Genomic DNA, 23888 nt, shown 5'->3' with positions numbered 1-23888 from the left:
ATGTTGTGGGGTGAAAAGTAATCGTTTTAAAGGCATGTGTGAGCGTAACCTCATTGCAGACAAGCGCCGGGAGATGGTGGACGGTACCACGGGAGGTATAGATGTGGCTGTAGTGCGTTGAATAGTCGACAATGATACTGTTGGGGCGGTTGAGGCCTGGCGAGCAATCATCTTATCTTGCCTCGCATTTGTGCTCCTTGGCCTTCCAGAGCCTTCATTTCGTCTGAAATTTCCTTGTAGCAACCATTGCTGTGAACATCTTTGCACTGCGCAGTGTCTGTACCCTGCAGGTGGTGGCCTATTGCTTGGTATGACTACCCAGCTTCACGCAACCCTACAATGCGACCAAGTTCGAAGTCGTTCAATATCAAGTTTTCAATATCATCGTAATGGCATCTTTAGTTGCTTCTTTACGGCATTACTATGGCAGCAACAAAAAAAGATAAATTTTCCGCCTCTGTTATTGGTTTTATACTTTGCAAATTGCGCCCTAGAAATGCGCGCTGTGATCGTAATTCCTGTTCATTTGCTTTGAAACTTTGACCATTTGCATGTTCGATCAAGATGTTTATGCATACCGAATTTCGTCACGATCGCAAAAGTCCTTCTTGGTGCTTCGATTTTTTTTGCAAAAGAGTGAATTTTACACAAGACTAGCTGTCATTTATCACTATCATTGTACGTTTTACATCTGAAAATGTACTCAATTTATGTTAACGAATCTGATAATAATGCCATAATTTCTGTAATAAAATATTAATTATTAAAATTTGCTTCGTTTTATAGATATAGAGGCTGCCTACCAAAGTCAAGTTAACTTTGAAGTTTTCAGATGCCCTTATTGCCCTTATGTAACTGAAAGAAATTATGATCTTCAAGTACATGCGCTTTTTCATAAGAAACATCCTCCTTTCGTGTGTGATATTTGTAGCAAAACTTTTACTAGGAAAGATGTTCTTAAAAATCATTTAAAGATTCATTCTACAGAGCGGCCATTTATTTGTGAAATATGTAAGAAAACCTTTAAACAAAAGGGACACCTAAATACTCATTTAAAGTTTCATTTTGGAGAGCGGCGTTATGCATGTGAAATGTGTAACAAAAGGTTTATTCAAATGCAGGATTTGAAGCTTCACATGAGAACACACTCTGGAGAGCGGCCTTTTGTTTGTGAAATGTGTAATAGAGCATTTAGTCAAAAAGCACATCTACGTACTCATTATGCGAAGGTTCATTCATATGAATAGGTTTCTTCAGTATTTGTCGCTGATACAGTTTTCTTTTTATATGTTTTTTATACTTTGATGATGTAATACAGTATAAAGTCGGAACTCGTCGGATTTCGGCAATTTCGGATTTTGCGGGTATTAGATCATCAATTTAAATCTAGTAAGATTACGTGTAGAAATTATAAAATTAAAAATATGAAATAGTGATTTATGAAATAATTAAGCATTTATAATCTAAAGAGTATAAAAATTTACAAAACAAAGCCAAAAAAAAAAAGCTTAATATTAATTTTGTTTACTTTATTAAACATTTCTTTCAATGTAAGTTGCTTCGTTTTTTGTGCTAATAGTTTCTCTTATTCGGACATAATTTCTTGTTCAGTTGCAAAGTTCTATTGTTCAAGTCCAGTAATTGCTGTGTCGAGAATTCCGATTAACTTGTCAATCGAAATTTTTTCGTTCTCAATAACCTCTCTGTCACTTTTATCACTATCGGTAGAGGTATTTTCTGGATCTAGAACCATACTACGGATTTCGCTATCCTTAATTGATTGATGTTTGGGGCATTGTCATCACAATGAAAAACTTTTGTTATATAATCTACATTTATTACCGCTTCTCCACATTTTTTTACAAGATCCATTAATTGTAAAATTTCATCTGTGGTTTGCGATATTCGAAAGACCTTCAAATTCACGGCTGTCATCTTCATAATCCGCATAATAAAATATGGTATCTGGCCATAAATTATGCCAAGCATTTTTTTAAAGTATCTGGAGACACATCCTCCCACGATCTTGCGATGCACCACACAGCAGATTTTATGCTAAAATATTTCAAAAATTCTTGAATATTCTTGCCATTATTCAAGAAATTTAACCTGAATTTAAAAAATGCTACTTTATATTTGCATTTCACTGCGCGCACTATTCCGATATCCATAGTCTGAATGATGGACGTGCAGTTTGGAGGAAAGGATAATACCGATACATTATCTTTCACTAAAACTTTAAGCGAAGTATGAGCGGAACTACAATTAGGGCAATTTTTGAGTCATCAGGTAAACCAACCGAATTCAGTGTTGCCGAGCCTCGGATATAAAATGATTTTCAAACTACTCATTCATTAACGTTTGTGTCATGCATCCTCTTTTATTTGCACTATACAACGGGAAACATCTTGACTCCTTTAAAAATGCTAGAGATCGTGTATTTTTTCCAATTTCAAAAAGTTTACACTTGTTCGTTCCTGCATTTGCGCATGCTAAATTGTTAGTCTCGCTTTGGAATCTTTGACACCAGTTGAGGCTTTTTTGTAGAGATTGCCAAGATATTTCGCATTACGTATTGCCAGAAAAGACCAGTTTCATCAGCGCTTTAAATTATTTTTGGAAATAACTCTTCACTATTAATGAGTTCAGTGAATTCACCAGCAAATAGTTCTGCAGCTTCGGTATCAGCAGAAGCTTTTTCACCTGAAATTTTTAATTACTTTATACATGGCGATTTTAAAATTTCGTTAACTAACCTGTCGAATATATGCAATCAGTTTTGAAGTTCTTTCTTTATGAAATATTTTGGCTTGAGTCAATAGCATTGGACCTGTTAGTGGCACACACTCGCTGCGACGCTGTCTGACCCATTCAATCAATACTTTGTCATGATCGTCACTTTTAGCATCACGAATAATTTTTCCGTTATTCATTGCGAGTGGAGTGTTGGACTAAAAAGTCTTCAAAAAGTTCCTTTTTCTGTTTCTTATGCCATATACAGTTCCAATGCCGTAATCCTCGCATAATTTTGAGACGAATACACCATACGATTAGGGATTTTTTGGGGGGGGGGACAGCAATTCCTTTTTTTTTTTTTTAAATTTTAATTTCATTTTTTTAAAAATTGCCATCGAAACATGCTTTTGCGTTGTATATCCTATATTTATTTAGATTTTTGTAGATCTCTATACTCTTTTCGACATAATCGAAAATTTAAACCTTAAATTTCATAAAATTGCTGTAATTATTATTAGGAACTGCAAAAAATAATAAGCTGGAATTCTTCCACCCGATGCGGCCGTATGAGTCCTGGCGCCATTTCTGGATTTATGTGAATAACAAATCGGTTACTTTTAACTCAGATAGCACTAAAATGTAATATTTTGGCTTATGCGTATCATCAATAAAATCTATTTTTAGCATATGGAAAGAAATTTTTGTTAATTTTTTGTCTGGTCAACATTTTTTATCTCATGTAACTTATATCTGTAATTATCGCTACGCGTAATATCAACATAAAAGTTTTCCATACTCTTTGTTATTCAATTACTAATATAAAAAAAAAAAAAAATTGTTTAGGCATCGCTGCGCAAGTGATTACTCAAGTGTTGATAAACATGCCGTGATGAAAGCAAAATATAATAAATAATGATTTGCCAGGTAGGCGTCAGGGATACAAAATAATAGTAGGTGTAAAGCCAGCGATGTATCTTAAGTTAAATGTTTCGGTTTGAGATGTATGCGAAGCTGATACACAGCTACTGAGCCAAATTATTGATCACACAAATTTATGCTAAAATGATTGCTTCTTCAATAATGAGGTATTTTATTTAGCGCCAAAGTGAAATTTATATTCGGGACTCCACATATTTTATTATGTGTGTGTGAGGGGGGACATTAGATGCGCATGGTGGCTTTGAGGTCCAGATTTTATACCATTCCGAAAATTGGACGTCCGGATTTCGGACTTTGTACTGTAATATGTTTGTTATCGATTTTATTAAAACAGTTGGGTTATTAAAAAGTTTCTTTTTGAATTTTTGAGGATTTTTTTTCAACAAATTTATGTTTTTGGAATGTGTTTTGAAGGGAAAGTATTTTGAACTTTTTCGGGTGGCACAGCTTGGAAATCTTTTGGTACCCAGGCAACATAGTTAAAAAAAATGTACACTGCGAAAAAAAAAAGGACAGTTCTATAATCTCGCGTTCTACTGGGCCGATTGACGAAATTCAACTTGCGTTTTACATGTCTCGAAAGCGCGATTTAGGATTTAGATTTTACAAATAGCATTGTTCTAATATAGGTATTTTGACACAAAAGCGGACTTTTTCTGAAATAACATATTATTTTTTTTTTCATATTTCTATTCTACGACTCAAATTACGCCAAACTACCAAGTTTTGTAAAAATCGGACGAGTAGTTTTTAAAAAATTAGCTCTCAAAATTTTAGCTCCTCAATATTAATTGAGTTTGCTATGTATTTATTAATCTCTCTTTTTTTATTTTGATTCTTCCTTTCACATTTCGAAATTCAGATTAATTTCAAATAAAATTCACTCATTTTTTATGATTTATTTTTTAAGTTTGTATTTTAAAATAATTTTTATAAATTTTTCAAAAGAATTTTGTATTATAATCTATAGTATTTTTACCGCCATCCTAAAGTAGACGTATACCGGCAAAAACTTACAGTTTTTTATTCAAAATTTCCGAAGATTATGAGAATTTAAATATTTGCGCGTTTTGAAATTTGGCATATTTGTTGAAAGCGATAAAACATCAAATGTAGTTTAGACATTTTGCTAAAATTATTTGAAAGTAGGAACAATGTGACATTTTTTATGCTCATGGACAATGTAAAAAGGTAGGAACGAGGTGCCTTTTTTTCCACTTCGACATACTGGAAGGGAAAGGAAAATTGGTTGCTATATGTTAAGAAGTTCAAGTGAATTATTCTTGGCGCAAACTGGAAAAGTTACGCCAGATAAATTTTCGAATTTCTCCGTAAATTGCACACCAAATTATACAAAATTTAATATCTAAGCATAGTTTGAGTCGTAGGATCGAAATATGAAAAAACAAAATTGGTATCTTATTTCAGAAAAAGACCGATTTTGTGTCAAAATATCTATGTTATAACAATGCTATATATAAATCTAATATATATCCTAAGCCGCTCTTTCAGGACATGAAAAACGCAATTCGAATTTCGTCAACCGGCCCAGTAGAATGGGATATATAGAACTGCCCCCCTTTTTTTGCACAGTGTGTATATATATATATGCTTAGGGGAAAAAATGTGTAGTATTTGTATATATCAATATATATATATATATATATATATATATATATATGTATGTATTTTCAGAACAATGCTACTTGGGTAGCATTGCGTTAAAGTTATAATAAAATGCAAACTACTGCAAAATTATTCCACACATTTTTATGCACAGCAATTAAAATGCATTAATTTAACCTTGTATCATCATGTTTCCAATGTATAAGTGAGTACTCAATTTTTTGTTCAGTATTTTAATATAACTAGAAAAAGGTATGGAAACATGCTTCGAATTTCCTTACCTTTTTCTAGTGATATTAAAATACTGAATTATTAGCATTTTGTGTTGAAATTTTATGATAAATTCAGTATAATTTAAAGTGCAGTTCTCTGAAAAACAAATGAAATACAAGACATTTATTAAAATTGTGATATGATTTAGTATTGGTTATTACTTACATTGGTTATTAGTAGAGTAATGATATTGTTCTTCCTATCCATTTGCTAATTTTTTAGTATCAAATGTGCATTTGGTTAATTTTTACAGATATCTGTATCTATGAGAGAGAATTTCTCAGTGCATTAAGAAGTTGCAAAACTCACACTTGCTTTGAACTACACGTTCAATTTCCTTTGAATGTGTAGTTCAAAGGAAATTTCTCTGTAGATTCTAAGCAGCTGCCATGTTTAAGAAAATTTGTTTACGTGTTTACGTTAACTAATAATCAAAAAGTAGAAACAATGTGAGTACAAATTTTTCCAAACAGCAAATTACATTTTTTACGTGATGTGGGAATAAATTTTTATTTTTCATAAATTCATAAATTTTGCTTTGGATCATTACCTCATTTCACTTTCATTGAGCAACTTTTGCTTAAATGATATGTAAAGAAACAGACTGTCTTGTTTTTAATTAAAAGTAACTGTGTCCTTAATTAAAAGTTGTTTTTAAATCCTGTCCACTGTTTTTAATTCAATTAGTGCATTACTGAAAATCGTTCCACATACTTTGTCATCAATTTTGTAGGTGAGTTAAATTTTTCAGGTTTTCTTGTTAATTCCACAATAAAATTTTGTTATATCATAGCTGATCTGGAATACTAGTGTTAAATTTTGTTTCAAATAAAAGAAAATTATTCTGAATCTTTTTAACCATGAGATTTAGGTATTTTAACTAGTCTTACCTTTAATTTCAGTTTTGTTACTTCAGTATTTGTTTGTTTTTTCGTTTTTAATTTGTGATTAAAAGAACTATATGTTGATTTACTTTCATTATACATTATATTTAAAATTGTACCTTTCCTTAGTTTTTCCCTTCCCCCCCTCTCATAATAAACTATTTACTTGTGTGTTGCAAAAGTTGCAGTTTTTTTTTTTTTTTTTTTTTTTTTTTTCCAAAATATTCTTATGTTCACTGATTTTGATGCTATTTTTTTCCATTAAATATTTAAAAAGTTTTTGTTTTTTTAAAAGTATATTGTGATATAGTTATAATTAACTCGAAATGCATTTTAGAATAGTTTACTTTTTAAGTAACATTTTGTTTTTATATGTTCTAGATGTAAAAATTTCTTTCCAATAAATTGTTGCAAGTGTTAAATGCTCTGCCTAATAACAATAAAAAATTTCATTTGTTGGAAATTGAAGGAAACAAGTTTTATTCTCCTTTCAATGCTGTTTTTTCTATCCGTGTTTAGTAAATGCTAATTTTTATCAATACTATACCCAAGTTTAACCAATTCTATGCTTCCTTAGTGAATCTGCTGCTTTAAAAGCACATTTTATAGTAATTAAAAATCTTTTTATTTTTTGCAACATGCTTAACTGACGTGATTTAAAAAGCATTTAATTTATGACACAGGAGACTACTAGTTAACTGGGTAATTCTGAGAATGATGTGCACAATTAATGCAAAAATCCTGGTTAATCCAAAAGCAGTTAAAAAAAAAAAAAAAAAAAAAAAAAAAAAAACAGAAGAAGTTCACTGATTAGAATTAAGTTGCATTTTAAAGTAATTTAATTCATAGAATACGTTCACTTAGATACATACATTACATCATCATTCAAAGCAAAAATATCATACTGTAAACAGCAGTAGAAGAAACAGCACTTGAAATAAAGAAACTAAGTTATAAATGGCATTAAAGAACAATATTTACTGTGAAATTTAAAACAATGTCACCAAGTTCATACTTGCATAAAATAGTCACTTAGAAATTTTCCCTTTTGACAGAGTTTTCTTTTTAAATCAACAATCTTATTTTGTAAAATGTCATCTTGTAACTCAGCAAATTGTCATCTTGCCCTTCCAAATAGTTGAGAAAGAAACAATAAAGCTAAATTACTTAAACTAGTATACCTGATCGTGCAGAAAAAAATACATGATGGAAAATCAATCAAAGCGAAAAGTAATGTGTATACTGGTGATGTGGTTTTTATAAAACTCTGAAGGACTAGCAAACCATGGTTAAAATGAGAGGGGGTGAAGCCAATTCGAGAGTGCCTATTTGCTTCACCCCCTCGAATACCTAAAGACAGTCTCGAATTGGCAGTGTACATACTGTTTTCGTTAACATTAACCTTTTCCATCACGCGACCTTTTAAAGTTGGAATTTTGATTAAAAAAAAGGTAGGCTGTCTAATTAGGCCTAGAGGAGTACACAAGTAAAATTTTGTGAAGATAGCACTTATCTTTTAATTCTGTATGTGTGCCCAAAGTGAGCACACTGATTGAATAGAGCTTTGAAAAGAGTGCTAAAACGAGCATTGTTGTCAATGAACTGACCGATGAGATACGGAGAAACAAAGAATACAGACTCTCAGTTGTTCTAGAATATTGTTGAGCCCGGCCTGGGCACACCTAGGGTTCGCCGTTTGATTTTAGGCAAGATTTCAAGATAAACATTTAAAACTAATATAGAATAAGGAGATTAGCATACAGCCAAAAAAATAACATAGAAATTTCTTTTCAAACAATTTCTTTTATACCCTAAAAAAAAATCTGGAAGATTTCTTTGAAAAATGAGGGTCTTAAAAAACTAAACATGGCTAAAATATATGGACTGGTTTGTGTTGAACTGCCATCTACTATAAATAAAGAAGGTTCAGAGTAGCCTATAAATCCTTTTTCATTTAATTTTTCAGTGCATACAGAAGGAAATTTTTAGGTGTGTCCAGACTGGACACACTGTGCCGCAAAGGGTTAATCTTGTATTATTCTGTTATTATTATACAATAGGGATCAACATGAAGTAGAAGATTAATGGTACTTTAGATTTATTTTTGTAACTGAGCCGTTTACTTTTAAGAGAGGATTTAATAATATAATGCCTATTATATTCTGAATTGTGAAAAGTTTAATCGCAAGTATTATAATATCATATATTAACTGTTATTCCACATATCCTTCTTTTCTTTTTAGTATTTTAGTATAAGCAATTTGTTTTATTCTGATCATTTATGTGATAGTAATTCCCATCATTCTGCACTACACATTCATCTTTTTTTAGATTGGGCCTCGGTCATCCAAAATCTGCTTAATCTGCCCCAGTTAACCGAGAGTGTACTGTACATCTAGTTAATCTCTTTTGTTAGTATTTGTAGTAGTATTATAATTTATGAGTTGTTTCTTATATCATACTTTACTTAACTTATATCAGAATTATTTAGTGCCATCATTTTTTTTTTTTTTTTTGAGTTCAGTTTAGAAATAATACTTCAAATGGGCTAAATAAAGCTATTTAATTTTAATGCTAATTTTGAAATATTTATAGACATTCGAGCAAAGTCTTTCTAACATTATGGGCTGTTATGCTGTGCTACCAGAAAAGCTGTCATTCATTTCTTGGCGAATGTTGGTATTGCACAAGAAAAGCATCTCAGCCCAATCTACAATTAGTTCTCGGAATGTTCCAGCTCAGCATGGTATGAAATCTTTAATTTTTCTTTCAAACTGTAATTATAGGTGATAAATTAATTAAGCAACTTATAAGTTGCTGTGTGCTTTTTTGGTAATTTTGTAATAATTGTATCTATAACTTACTTTCCTTTATTTTTAATGTACGTACATTTGAGAAATGATACTAATATTTGTAAATAAGTGATGGAACTAGTTTTATTGACAAATGTTTTGTTAGAACTGTGTTACTACTTTGAAGTATGAAAGTATTTCTTTGTTGACAAATAATACATTAGAATTTGGAATATATGTGAAATATATGTTGCGGTTAGCAATGTTCACAGAGTGCCCTCCTTTTATTAACACTGCAAAATGGTGTCATTGATTCCTCTTGATGATGTTTGTTACAGAAGTTATGACCAATCTATTAAGGCCTGGGATTTCTTTTTATATTATCGTCTTTATAATATATTATAATATTTATATTATCACATTATATTAGTGCATTGCTGATCAGTGCAACAAATTATTTATCTAAATTTAAACAAATTAAATTTAAATTTTAACAAACATAAAAAAATTGTTTGGATTAATTTTAATTTGCTAAATTAGTGAATTTATTTTCATGAATTGGTTTTACACTTGATTTGCTTATGCTTCTGAATTTAAATGATATTGTAGATTAGTTCAAGAATTAAATCTTTTATACGAGGGCTATCCAGAAAGTAGATTACGTTTTGGAATAAAAAAATAAACAAAGTATAGGAAACAAATTTTATTATATACAGATGAAAGCCACACTCAAATACTACTTTTCTACATAGTCACCATACAAATTAAGGCATTCATCGTAGCGATGTACGAGCTTGGAAATTCCTTCGTCGAAAAATTCGGCCGCCTGCGCCTTCAACCACTTCGTTACCTCTTCTTGCCTTCCATCTTGCACAAAACTTGTGGTAACCAAGCTTTTCGCTGATGATTTCGTGCAACAAACTTCGCGAAATTTGTGGAAAACTCAAAGAAAGTTCCGTTATTGTGAAATTTCGATTTTCACGGACTTTAGCATCGACTTTTTCGAGAAGTTCGGCGGTCACTATGCTGGGTCTCCCACTTCGATCTTCGTCGTGAACATTGGTTCGGCCATTTTGAAATCTTATGACCCACTGACGCACTCCACCTTCAGTGATAATGTTGTCCCCATACACTTCACGAAGCTGCCGATAGATTTCTATCGGTTTACAGTTTTTTGCAGTCAGAAACCTTATTACTGAGCGCAGCTCGCGGGATTTTCAATTAACGCAGACATTTCAAACCGTCACAGTATCTGAACGGAGCACAGCACGAACCTCTCACTAGCACGGCTAGATGCAGACTGAGCTGCGCAACGCTCTGACCCCAAGATGGCCGCGCTAGCCCCGCCCCTAGCGGACACAGACGGAAACGTAATCTACTTCCTGGATGGCCCTCGTATGTTTACACTTTTTTTTTTTTTTTTATTTTAAATTTGCTTTTTTACTTTTATGCGTGTTTGTTTAAATTTAATTTGTTTAAATTTAAATTTCATTCCTTGCAGCAATGGTGCAAAGAATTATTTAATTAAATTTGTTTTTAAATTTTAATTAAATTTATTTAATTAAATTCAATTTCTTCTTATGAAACAAATTATTTATCTAGATAATTTTAAAAAGTAATTTTATTGGTACTTGGAGATATAATTTTGTAGAAAGTGTTATCTTTCACATAAGGATAGTAAATCAAATAACTTCCTAACCCTTCCTCTGTCAAATGAAAAAATTATGTCTCTAGTTCTGATACAAATCACTGTCTGCATTAAAATTGATTTTACTGTAATGGTGAGATTTCATGGTAACATATAAATTACAATTCTGTTATTATTATTAATTTTTTTTTCAAATTTTGTTTAAACAAAAATCATTTTCTTGTCTTGTATTTTTCTTTCTTTAATTTTTTTTTTTTTTTTAAATTTTTTTTTTATTTTTGAGCTTGCTTAAAACTTTTAAAGTTTCTATTTCCACCACTGTATGCTCAACTAAGAAATGCAGAAACAAACATTAGAAATTTAAAGACCATGAATTGCTTTCTAATATAAATAACTAATTAAAAAAAATAATTTAGAACAGTAAAGCACAACTAGAAAAATTACATAACAGAATACTTATGTAAACGAATGCAGTTGAATGTATTCAATCAATATTATAACTGTTGCCATTTACTAAAATATAAAGTTTTAAAACAATTTTTGCAAAATGGGTATCCTTTACGGTTTAAAAATAATATCTCCCTTCAATCATCTCTTTTTCCCTATCCTTTTTTAACGTTAACCCTATATCAAGTCCTAAAAGTCTCTTCAAATTAACAGGCCTGCTTCCTATGTTTTGAAGTATATTTTCAGCACATCATATAATAGATGTTTAATTAAAAGATCTACTTCTTAATTTTTAGTATTTTGATAAATCAACCTTTTTTGCTCTATGCTGCTTGTCCTTGATAAAATTAAATTTTTTTTATTAATATAATGAATGTGGCTATTCATTCTTGATCTTTAACCAAGTCAACTGAAGCTTTGCTCTTTGTTACAGTAAAAGGTTTGATGGTAAGTTCTTTTTCTTCTAATTCTTCTAACAGAAGTTCCATCCACTTTACAGCATAAACTGCATTAAATAAAGAAAACAATTCTGCTTCTATTGTAGACAGACAAATAATTTTCTGCTTTTGTTTTCTTTAAATAACAGCTTCAGCTACCTTAAAAAAAAAAAAAAAAAAAAAAAAAAAAAACCTCTTGTATGTGTATGCATTTAATTTTCTTTTACTAGGTCTAGGGGTTAAGCAATAATCTGAAGCTCCTTTTAAACAAAGAACTCTTTTTCAATGCTGTCTAATGCATTTCTCTTGGATCTAAACATTATTCAAACAACTTGCTAATATTGTAAGCCCTATCAAGTTTAGTTCCAGTTGCTAAGTAATACATCAACAATCTGAAAGCTTTTTGATATATATTTTTTAAATATATCAAGAATGTATTTTCAAATCGAGAAGCGTGAAAATTATTAGGTTAAACGAAAAAAATTATATATATATATATATATATATGTATATATATATTTTTTTTGTCTCTCCTTTTAATCAGTGCATTTATGTGATTTGTGGTCTTTACTTGAGAGCTTTGAAATTTTTTTCATGATTCCTAATTTCAATACGGGATTCTGTCTCTGTAGTTATATTTATTTTTTTCAGTGTTCTCTTGGCAATTACCATAAGTTCTCATTGATTCATATCTGGGCTATTGCCTGGACTTAGAAATGTTTGATATCATTTTCATTCAAAAACTGAGTGATAGTTTTGCTTTGCTTCAAGGAGCTTTATCATGATTAGAAATTTAGTGTTCTTCAGAAAACTAGAAATTGTGGCAAAAATTGTTCTTTTATAATTTTTTTGTGTTGATATTGGTTCATTGTTTCTTTGATATAAAAATATACTGTGCCTTATTCATGCATAATACTCCACACCTTAGCTTCAGTTGGATGTTTGATTCAAGGCTCACATTGAGGTGAAAATTCTTTTCTTCAGATATACAAAATATATATTTGTCAGAGAAGCATAAGAATAAAGTTTTATAATTATTTAGGTTGTAAAAATCCTGCAGTATATAATTAAATAAAAAATCCCATGATGAGATTTTGCAAAACAAACAAATAATAATAAAAAAAAACTTTACAGTTTTGTTTTTAAATTTTCACATTTAAAAAATATGCAATATATTTAACTCAAAATGTAATTGTTTACTTTGTTTCAATAATTTACAAACTTTTTTTAAATTTAAAATGCTTAGGATAACTTTTCCTGCCGTTTTTCCTATGGTTTTAGAAGATTCTGCTTTATTACAAGGACATTATGTGGGAAACCCAGGAGTGATGACTTTTCAAGGTACTTTTCCGCTTTGCCAGCGCAGGCGATGAAGTCGCCATTAATGCTACAACTGATGCCAAACGCTGGTAACTTTTTACGCCTCATTTACAAAACAAGTAGCAGCTATTTCTCATCAAATTCATTGTTTCTTTCAATACTGGCATACAGTTAAATAGAATTTTTAACACATAGTTCAATTTTGTGTCCTAAGGCCATTCACAGTAATTAAATCAATAAAGATACAATCACATCGCTCACCCGAAGGCGAAAATATAGAAAAGGTAAAGTCAAGACTCATCAATTCTAATGAGAATGCACTAGTGAAGTAAAGCACTGCGGTTTTACATAATTTTTGAGTAAGCTATTCGTACGAATTGAAATAATTCTTGCATTTAAACTTGTATTCCAAATTAAGATGTAACTTGAAACTAATGGAGATAATTACTGAGAAAATTAGATTTTTGTAGCGTAGTTTACGTGAGGTGAGATCTCTTGGGGTGACGTGATACGAACCGGCGAATCAGGATGTTGAACCATGAAAGCATAGTAAAATAAATGTATTGTCTTTATTTATTGGCTTTTTACAAAATTTTAAACGATATTAAAATGTTTATGCCTTCAAAATAAAAAATTCTTAGAACTAACATTTGTTAACGTTTTTTATGTGTATAGTGTACGTTGTCGCCAATAAATTCTGCTTAGCGAGATTTGCGCAGGCGAAACGGAAAAGTACCCTTTTCAATGAATACTGTTAAATAAAACTTTCTCCAGACATTTGTATTATAACTTAATTTGTAGCTCTCATATTAATCTTTGAAAGTTTTATTAGTGTTCTTTCCATTTTTAAGCCGATTTTAATCTTTCGTCCACATCTTCTAATGTGATTGGCAGGGTAATCCACTAGATTTTCAAAGACAATTCAATCCTATTCACTATTTTTCATGATATTTTCAATCTATCTTCAATTTTTTGTAGGACATATCTTTCTTTCTTGTAATACCAATTAAGCAAGCGTGACTTGTGTTGCAGTAAGATGACTTGACTTACTCATAAATACGAAAGAAATATGAAAATTAAGAATTGATAAAATGCTTGATTATTTACAAAAAAATATAAAAATGCACATTAAATACTAAAAAGTTAACAAAGTAGTATGGTATAATAGGGAAAAAAAACTGCTGAATAATTAAAAAAAAAAATAATAATGTACCAAAAATTAAGAATTTTTATCACATTAGGAAGTGATAAAATGCTTGATTATTTACAAAGAAATATCAAAATTCACATTAAATACTAAAAAAGGTGTTAGTGAAGTATTAATAGTATGGGGCAATAGAAATAAAACTACTGAATGATTAAAGAAAATGTAACAAAAACTAAGAATTTTTGACGATTGGAAATTTTTATATGTAAATTTTTAATGCTGCTAAAATATTGTTGCATGTGTAAGGGTTCGTAATAGATTGAATGCACAAGTCTGATGAAACGTTAATAAAATTTATTCTTAACACAAGAGCTAAAACAAAATGCTGAAATCTTTTTTCTCACAGATATTCGTATAATATCACACAGTAGTTATATTTTAAACTACTAAAACGTTAAATAGAAGACAATTCAAAGCTCAGCGAAAGCTAATCCGATCTCAAAATCACAACAGCTAAGTAAACAACTACAGCTCACTAAAACAACTGAACTGAGATACCTTTTAAAGCTTTTTAATCATGCGCGAGAACATTCTGGCAATTTTTATTTTCTTGACAGACAGACAAAGTTGAAGTTTGTGGAAAGCAAAAGAGTAGAATTACAGTTACAGCTAACACACAATTGCATTTATTCAATATAAATATAAATTAGGAGATATCTATTTATTAAATGCGCGTGCTCCCGTATTTTTACTTTTTTGGCATAGCTTTCTCTTAAAACTCGCCACGCATGGCATTACATGGGGAAATAAAACAGCTTTATTTACAATTCTACTAAAAATAGCTAAATAAATACAAAATACGCAACAATATATCTAAATTATAGCATTTTGTAAAATAACATTTTTATTCTAATAAAGGAAATTTAGATTAATGAGTTAGTTAGTTCTGAGCACTGGCCCTCAGCCCACCTAGCAGGTGAAACCTGCCATATGGCTATGAGGGGACAGGCCAAGCCACAGAGGCATAACAAAGCAAAAGAAAAAAAAAGTAAAGTAGATACATACATTCCAAACACTCTCAGTGAAATAGTATATAAATGTGTCGTTTCCATTTTCTGTGTTTTTTCCTAAGATTAAAATCTTTATAAGTTTTACTTTCAATTAGGTATTATTATTCAAATCTTTATATTATCAAAATTCATCTTAAATTTACAAGTTACCTCAATTATTTCTGTTTTCAGTATGATTTTCTGCTTTATTAAATCTCGATACCAATATTCTTATTCTCATTCACAGTTTGCATAATGTCTCTTGCAAATTTTCTAAACAATCTATAATTACTAAATAAATCTTCAAACTTTTCAAATTTATATTTTTCTCTCACACTTCCGGTCAGGCAGCAGTCCTCGATGAAATGCTTTGAATCGCTGAATTTATTACAAACTTTACATATATCATTTTCCTGGAGGTCGAACCTTTTTAAGTAAGCAGGGAACCTTCCATGTGCAGTGAGAATTTGATTGACATCTGCATCTCCTAAAATTCCCATTTTTTTGCTAATTTTTATACATTTTAGAAAGTTTTTGTTTCTTTCAGAGAGATTCCATAAATTTTTCCAGTCGCTAATAAGCTTGTCATATATTATAGTGCATGTCTTCTTTTTCGAATCTTGAATAAAAACCTTTTTGGTCAGATTAATGAGTTAAAATAATATAATTGAATATTTAAATAAATTTGTGAAAATGGTCAGAAGGTTTATTTATTTACTTATTTATTTTGTATTTTTAAAGCCCAAAGGGCTATTAATCTCGAAGCATGATTTTGTGTTGAGTATCCTTCACTGTAACGTTTAAGTGTCCTTCACTGCAGCACAGGATCTTTGATTTTTCTGATGTTGGGCAAAAGCTAAAACTACCGCCCTCACCTATCATCCTTTAAAATTTAGGGGGACCAATCGCCAAATCATGGGTGTGGTGAATCATCATACAACACCCTTTTAGTTCGGGTGCTGCTGTAGTGACATTAGGTAACTGGAAGAAGAAAAGATGAAAGACGAGCAACGCCTTCGCCGGGAATCGAACCGCGGACCTCTGGAATACGCGCCCAGCATGCAGACCACCACACCACGAAGGCATGCCAAGAAGGCGGGAGAAATACCTTATAACTTGACCCTCGGACCAAACTACTAGTGCTCAGCGGCTTTTATTGCTCAGCCACTGATGGGGCCATTTCATACAAAATCTGGGCTATTCCTGAAAGGAAATATTCTGAATAGATTATACAGAATATGGGCTATTATTAGAGTATTCGTGCTTCCTGTCTTGTTTTGCATACTTTATATTTCATAAGTAATTTTAAGTTCTTACCTGCCTTAACGCTATTAAAATATCACGGAATTAGTAACGAACATTAAAATTTTACTCTGTAAGCCTTTCGTTCTGTAAATAAGTTCATGGAGTCATCATAATTTGATCTGCGGTTTGATTTTTGGTTGCCAGAATCGCGAGATTTGATAAACGCTCCTGGCTCACTGATGATCGTAGATATTTTTTAATGATGTTTTAATTTGCTGAAACGTCTATGTGAACAGGTTGAAGTGTTCGTGATTCGTCTCCTCAAACAGTTCATCAGATTGCTTTTTGTGCTTTGGAATTCTTTCTTTGTCAGAATAGACTCAACTGCAATTTTTTCGGCTACTGTTTTAGACTCTTGTATCAATTATATTTGATAAGATTTTTATCTCATTTTTTATAAATCCTCAGTTTTGGCCATTTGTTTTGTTAACTTCACAGAATATGGAAGAGGAATTCCTTTTGAATTTTTATATTTACTCGATTGAATTCTGTAAAAATATTAGTTAAAATTTTTAGGTTGACAATAAATTCAAAATTTTTCACAGCATGTACCAAAGGTCCTATCTTGTGCATTGATTCCGCATCGAGAGAAATATCTTTAATTTCTTTTAATTATTTTATATTTCAGGTAAATTCATTAGAAGGACTTTCACAGCCACATATTTTGAAGACCATCTCGTCTGGTTGTTTCCTTTTAAGTTGTATTTTGTACATTTTTTTTTCATAATATACTATTGAGTAGAGCATCTGACAAAAAGGCAAAGTATTTTCTAAGTAATTCCAAACAGATTAACTGCTTCCGGCATGAAAGAAGCAGAATGCACACCAACAAGATACGAGGAGTGAGCTAAACATGCCACAGATTCCTCCAGCTTATTCAATTCTGTAATCCTAGCTTGTACTGTTTTAGAAATGCCAGCCACGTTAGACCCATTTTCGTAAGACTGACACAGACATTGTCCAATATCTAAACCATCAAGTTTCAATTAAGACACTAATTTTCTACAATGCTTGTTGAAAGATACAGTACCGCATCCATGACTATATAGAATTTCTCTCCATTTTCTTTCTCTGTGTGAATGAGTCGCCCAGTGTCGTGGTCGATGCCTTGGCATGATTTCATTTGTTGTACTTAAAAAACTTCATTTGTTTTATTGTTACTTCATTTGTTGTACTTACTTTGTTGTACTTGTTGTTTTCCACGTAATCATGCACCTCTGTGGATTCCAGACATTTCGTGCTCAGTTAATCTTGCTAAAACGTTTTTCCAATTAATGAATCCTGTATTATGGTGTAGTGGCAGCACCATGTTTCTGATAAATCTTGCAGGATGTACAAAAAAATTGAATTCTTATCTTTAGAATATGTAAACCAAGATCTTCTAAGCTTTTCATTATTTACTAATGTTTTGTATTACATGTCAAATGCCTGCCATCGTGTTCAATGGGACTAAGGTTTACGCTTTCTGGAAGTTAATCGGCTAATAATACTGATTGACTGCTTAATAAAGACTGTTGGCGATCATTCAATTTTTTTCTATGACCAGCCAACTGCATGGGTCGAACAAATAAAAAATTTTAGTTTTTTGTCTTTCTGCTGCCCGCCCCCTCTAAATGAAGAGATCTTTATATCATGGTTTCATGTCCTCCAGCTGTTCGTTGGATGTTGATGAAGAAAGTTGTTCTTTCAAATGCTAACTTGTAGATTGTTTGTGGAGGATATATGCAGTCATATTTTATCTTGCAAATTGCAAGAACTATTAATACTGTCTAGAATCTCAGCATAATCGGAATTGCAGCAGGGTTCTGATGGTTTACTTCTTCCGTGAAGTTATTTTTTCATCTTAGCTGAAATTTGTTTTCTCTCTTTGGCTCATTTTCTATATTCTGCTGTTCTCCCCCTCGGCACGCAGATGGTTTTTTTTAATCTAAATGAAATACACTTTGAATTGTCTTAATTAAAATAACTGAGACTTGATGTAATTACACTCAACAGTCCTAAATAAATGGTCGCGTCTCGCTAAATATAGTGTGGGCTATTAAAAGCAAGCATAAAAAAAGTAAACAAATAAATAAATAAAATAATAATCCAAAATGCACTCCACTGTTCCGAGTCAAACAAAAGGTGAGCCTAAGTTGCCGACTGGCTGCAAAAAAATCTAAATGGTGGTGTCTTGTATATACTCAACGAATATTAATTTGAATTATTTCATTTCTACAGGATGGCCCAAGGTTAATTTTTTTGGTTAGATATTAGAAAATAGTTGCAAAATGCTTCTCCATTTCCCAGCAGATGTTGCTATGGAAACCAGGCGAATTCTTCAACAAGCTATTGTTCTATTTCTCATTTGAATACACCCCGGCAAGGCAGGAAACAATAGAGGGATTCCAGACGTTACTGATAGGGTCCGTCTGATTCTATCAGTGACGCCTGGAGTCCCCCTACTGGCCTCTTTCTGATCTTATATTTATAGTTGTAATCGGCTGTACTAAACTTTATTTTAATTCATGTTCCTTTAAAAAGGTTCTTAGTATTTAATTATAAATCTTCTTAAAAGAGGTTTTTAAACTTGGCCTTAAAACTATTAACATTGTAGTAAAATTCGAGAGCTGTTTTAGCGAACAACATACCAAATACTATCCAGCGTTATATTTGAATTTTCCGCCCGCAAAAGTTGCCACCTGGGGCAAGAACCCCGGCTTGTTCCCCGCTAGATCCGGGACTGCTTCAATGTAACTTTTCATTTAAGTCTGTTGCCATTCTTCAAAATGCTACAAACTAAGCTGTTTAAAAGCAATAGATACTGTTCTTAAGCATATATATATATTTTTTTTTTTTCCTTTTAATCTGATTAATTTCAATAAAAATGCATTTTCAAGACATATTAAAAACTTTACACGTTTTTATAAAATTATTTTATATAATTTTTCGCTTTCCTGTTATACAGAAAAAATATATATAATGTTCCTATGTTAGTCTAAATGAATATTTATCTAGTGTCCTATTAAATGTTTCGCTAAGCCACCTTGAACATCTCTACTGATAAAACATATTAAACTTCAAAAAACCATTTTCGGCAACCATTAAAATCTGAACCATTTCAGATTTTTTATTTAACTTTTATTTATTTTTATTTTTTTAGAATTCACAGAAATTTTCACTTCCGTGTGCCTTAATTTTTTCATAGTTGTCTAAATGTTTATCTCCTGGTATACTGGGAGTTTTCACTCATTTCCAATCTTGCAGTTTCAAACTTTTTTAGATTCTGATTATTTAAAAATTCTGATTATACAATTTTTTGATTAATAATTTAATTTTTCTTTTGTTCTATTTTCATACTTGAGAGAAAAAATGATCTACATATATGATGAAGTGAATAAGTTAGTTTCAGTAAATGAATGAATTCCAGTAGGTTGGAAAAAAAACACATGGTTCTGAATTTTTTTTTTTTTTAAATCGGCATTTGCATAAATTTCATTTAATTTGTTACACCAATGTCATTCTGACAAAACTAGTTCTTTAAAGCTTTTTTTTTTTTTTTTTTGTTTTGTTTAAATATCGTATTATCTCTTATTTCATAATTTGGAAGGGCTTCTTCTAAGCACTTTCTTCTAGTTTCCTATTCAAATGGGCATTCATAACATAATAAAATTTTGAGGGGAATTTTTTCACCTGCTCTTATTAACATTTTTCCTAATGTATTTAATCTTCTCACTGGATAAAAATTGTCTTTAAAAATCTGTGACATTTTTGTCCACCTTACTTATTATTTATCATGCTTTATACGATGTTTTGCTGTTTTTGTTGGCATGATAAAGTTTCCAGTGCCAAAGTTCACAAGAAATTTCATTTATTGTAAAAACAAGTTTTGATTTTATTTTCATAATATAAAGGGAGAAATCTTACTGTAAGCAAGTTATCAGCTAATTTATGTTTACATAACAATTAATCTTGCAGAACCATATATGTAAACAACCTTATTGCCCTTTTTTACCATACTTGGGAGAGCCATTAATTATATCCTTAACTATGAGATATATAAAACATCTTTCAAGAAAATATTTTGTACTTCATCCTCATTTAATGTTACTCTAATATCAGCTCAATATATGTGTTGTATATTCCTTCTTTCTTCAGCCCTATTAATGATATTTTCATCTGTTGTATTTTCCACCAAAAAATTGGAAGAAATCAATATGGAATGTACAAACTGAATATATATATATATTTTTTTTAGTATTATTTCTTAACAGGTGAGCAGAAGTTCCTCCCCCACCAGTAAGATTTTCTTCTTTTAATATATTTGCGTATTCATTTAGCTGCACTACAGTTTTTTTAGTTATTTGGTTTCCTAAAACTTTCTTTTGTGTTTGCTTTGTTCTCATTTTTAAACCCACAATCTTTTTATACATGCCAACTTTGTTAATACCACTTACATATATACAGTACAAAGTCCGTAATCCAGACGTCCATTATCCAGAATGATCTATAATCTGGACTTCAAAGCCACAAGCTTGCGCATGCGCGTTTAATGCGCGCATCCGCTACGCATGCGCGTAAAGCGTTTACCCATGTGCGCTTCCGATAGAAAGTGACGGAGAGGTTATTGAAAACGAAAAAATTACGATTGACAAGTTAGTCAGTATTCTCGACACAGCAAACACACAGCAAAAACCATCTGATTTTGTCAAATATTCATCTGTATTTTCATTTAGTTGTTTCTTAATGTAGTTAATTCAAAAATTAAATTAATTCCATGTACTGCATCTTCATATTGATTTTCAGTGTTTTCCATACGTTTTTTAGGCCTCTTTTTTTTTTTTAATACCTGTATAGGCAGTTCCTTATTCTGCTCTTAGCTAATAACAATAATTCAATTGTTTCTTTGTTATTATTTTTTTACCAAGCTTCATGTAATGTTATTTGCATCATTGTCATCTTTTATTGATTCATCTTTTATGATTATATCTTGAAACAGTAATTTGCATCTAACAGTGTATCTATTTTGATAATACAAACTGTATAATTGTTCTGTTTTAATTGCACCAAAACCTTGCATTCGATATAAATCTAAAAAAATTCTTGTCTGAACATAGTTATTAACAGTGAGTTTGATTTAATTTCCTTAAAGTGGTGATTTACTTATTAGTTAGGCCTGATTCTTTCTTGCTAAAAATATTTAATTTTGAATTTACTAATCTATAATCAAGCACATTAGACACAAACATTTTCATTGACAGCAGTAAAACACAATTGCAAAAATTACCTAGTGGAATAGTATGTAAAAGACTTCAACCCAAGTTATGTACCCTATACCCACATTATTTATTTATGCGTTATTACGCTCTTATTGTTTGTAATATATCCATTCCATAACTAGTAAAATAAAAACAATATTTTAATGTTAAGTATGGACAAAATTGATAAAAGTGCATTCTTTACTACTGAGTTGCGCCCTCCTGGCTGCCAATAATTCAGAATATATGTTAGCTTTCAATTGCAGGCTTAGTCATAAATTCTATATTAAAATGGCAAGCATTTTCATATTTTCCTTTGATACTTTAGGGGCTGAAGATGTTGAACTGAAGAACATAAATATTCACTCTGTATATGGTTCACAGTGATTGATAAGCTGAATTCACATTATATATTAGCATGATTTTTATAACAAATTTATAGCAGTCTTGATAATGGAGATGGGGGATACTCAGATGACCAGCACTTGGCGAACTTCCTGAAATCGCGTTCGCCAACTTGGGCACCAATGGGCAAAAATACATTTTATTTCCATATCATTAAGTGTTTCACTTGCTAATTTATTGCTTTGGATTGGCATTTTTTGAGAAACAAATAAAAGCAAATGAACTAAATAACACTATTTCAGTTCCAAGCAATTTTTAAAAGTTTATTATTGGTATTTCTTATTTGATTGTTTGTATGATATAATTAAATGTTTAATACTAAAGACTTTTATTCTTACAGACAGTGCTTTACTTACTGGATGTAACTTTTCTAGTACTTTGATTATTATGTGTATATTTCACATCAGGACAATTTGTCATTTATTTTTTTGCTGTCTTTGTTCTCTATGCATTTCAACATGTGTTCATGTTAAACAATTTATAATAGAATAATAGTTATTTTAATTAAATATTAATTTGAAATTTCCTTAATTTCATAGGTGGGGAGATTGATTACTGGGCATCTGGCTGCCAAAATCAAGTTGAAGTTCTCAAATGTCCTTTTTGCCCTTATGTCACTGAAAGAAATTTTGACTTTCAAGAGCATACACTTTTCCATAAGAAATACCCTCCTTTTATTTGTGACATTTGTAACCGAACTTTTACAAGAAAAGATGTTCTTAGAAATCATTTAAAGATTCATTCTGGAGAACGACCATTTGCTTGTGAAATGTGTAAGAAAACTTTTAAGAAAAAGTCTTACTTGGATATTCATTCAAGGATTCATTCTGGAGAACGGCCTTACATTTGTGAAGTATGTAACAAAGCTTTTAATCAAAAACAGCGCCTTAATTCTCATTTAAGGCTTCATACTGGAGAACAACCTTATGTTTGTGTGGTGTGTAATAAAGCATGTAATGAGAAAGGGAATCTTAACAAACATTTACGGCTTCATAGTGGTGAATATCCATACCAGTGCGTTTTGTGTGGGCAGATGTATAAATGTAAATACAGCCTGAAGAACCATCGTTGTAAACATACTGTTATTTCATGATGTCAGAGACTTAAAAAAAAGCATGTATTTTGCAAATCTGAAATAAAATGTTTTTGAAGTTGCATTCTTTTTTTAATTCTAATTTCCTTTAGACGGTTTAGAGTTTCTTGTTTTGGTGAATGTAGCAAGTTCTCAATTATTTCTCAAATTGAATTTCTGATTTTGTTGCTTTTTATAGCAAAGATATTGGTAACAATGGAAAATGTTTTGAAATTTATATCAAACATGTGAGTTTTTTTTTTTTTTTAATCATTACCAGCTTTTGGAAGTTCAGAATTTTCAGAGAATGCAAAGAAAAGGTTAAAAATCTGTTAGAAAATATCATTTTAGTATTTATATAATGTTCTTTGTAGTCGTTTTCAGAGACTGTTTAAATTGTGGACATTTTCCTTTTGTACATAAAATGTTACTTATTATTGGGCTTTTCCCCTATTCTCTTTCTTTATAAATGCTTCTGTGGATCGATGAGGATGTTTTGAGATAGGAATTTGCAATTTTTGACGAATGAATACTTCAACGCTTGAGTTTGGTGTACAGTTTATTATTAATT

At 30.9% G+C, this 23888-nt stretch overlaps 1 protein-coding gene across 2 annotated transcripts in view; it reads left to right on the top strand.

Moving 5' to 3' along the window:
- LOC118188774 (uncharacterized) overlaps nucleotides 1–23402 on the top strand; it is a 46320-nt gene extending 22918 nt beyond the window's left edge. Inside the window, exons 1-2 of one of the 2 annotated variants that reach the window (XM_085820358.1) lie at nucleotides 9013–9204; nucleotides 22785–23402. In XM_085820358.1, the coding sequence (XP_085676484.1) occupies nucleotides 9081–9204; nucleotides 22785–23338 (678 nt within the window). In that variant the 5' untranslated portion in view covers nucleotides 9013–9080 and the 3' untranslated portion in view covers nucleotides 23339–23402. Of the gene's footprint in view, nucleotides 1–9012; nucleotides 9205–22784 lie in introns of those variants that run through there. The other variant, XR_015042066.1, reaches the window with a different exon arrangement.
- Nucleotides 23403–23888: the final 486 nt, after the last annotated feature.

This window comes from Stegodyphus dumicola, chromosome 7 (assembly GCF_044657685.1).
Source record: "Stegodyphus dumicola isolate Sdum_Otavi_A_Nest chromosome 7, ASM4465768v1".
Lineage (NCBI taxonomy): Eukaryota > Metazoa > Arthropoda > Arachnida > Araneae > Eresidae > Stegodyphus > Stegodyphus dumicola.
This window is presented reverse-complemented; position numbering and strand designations above follow the sequence as displayed.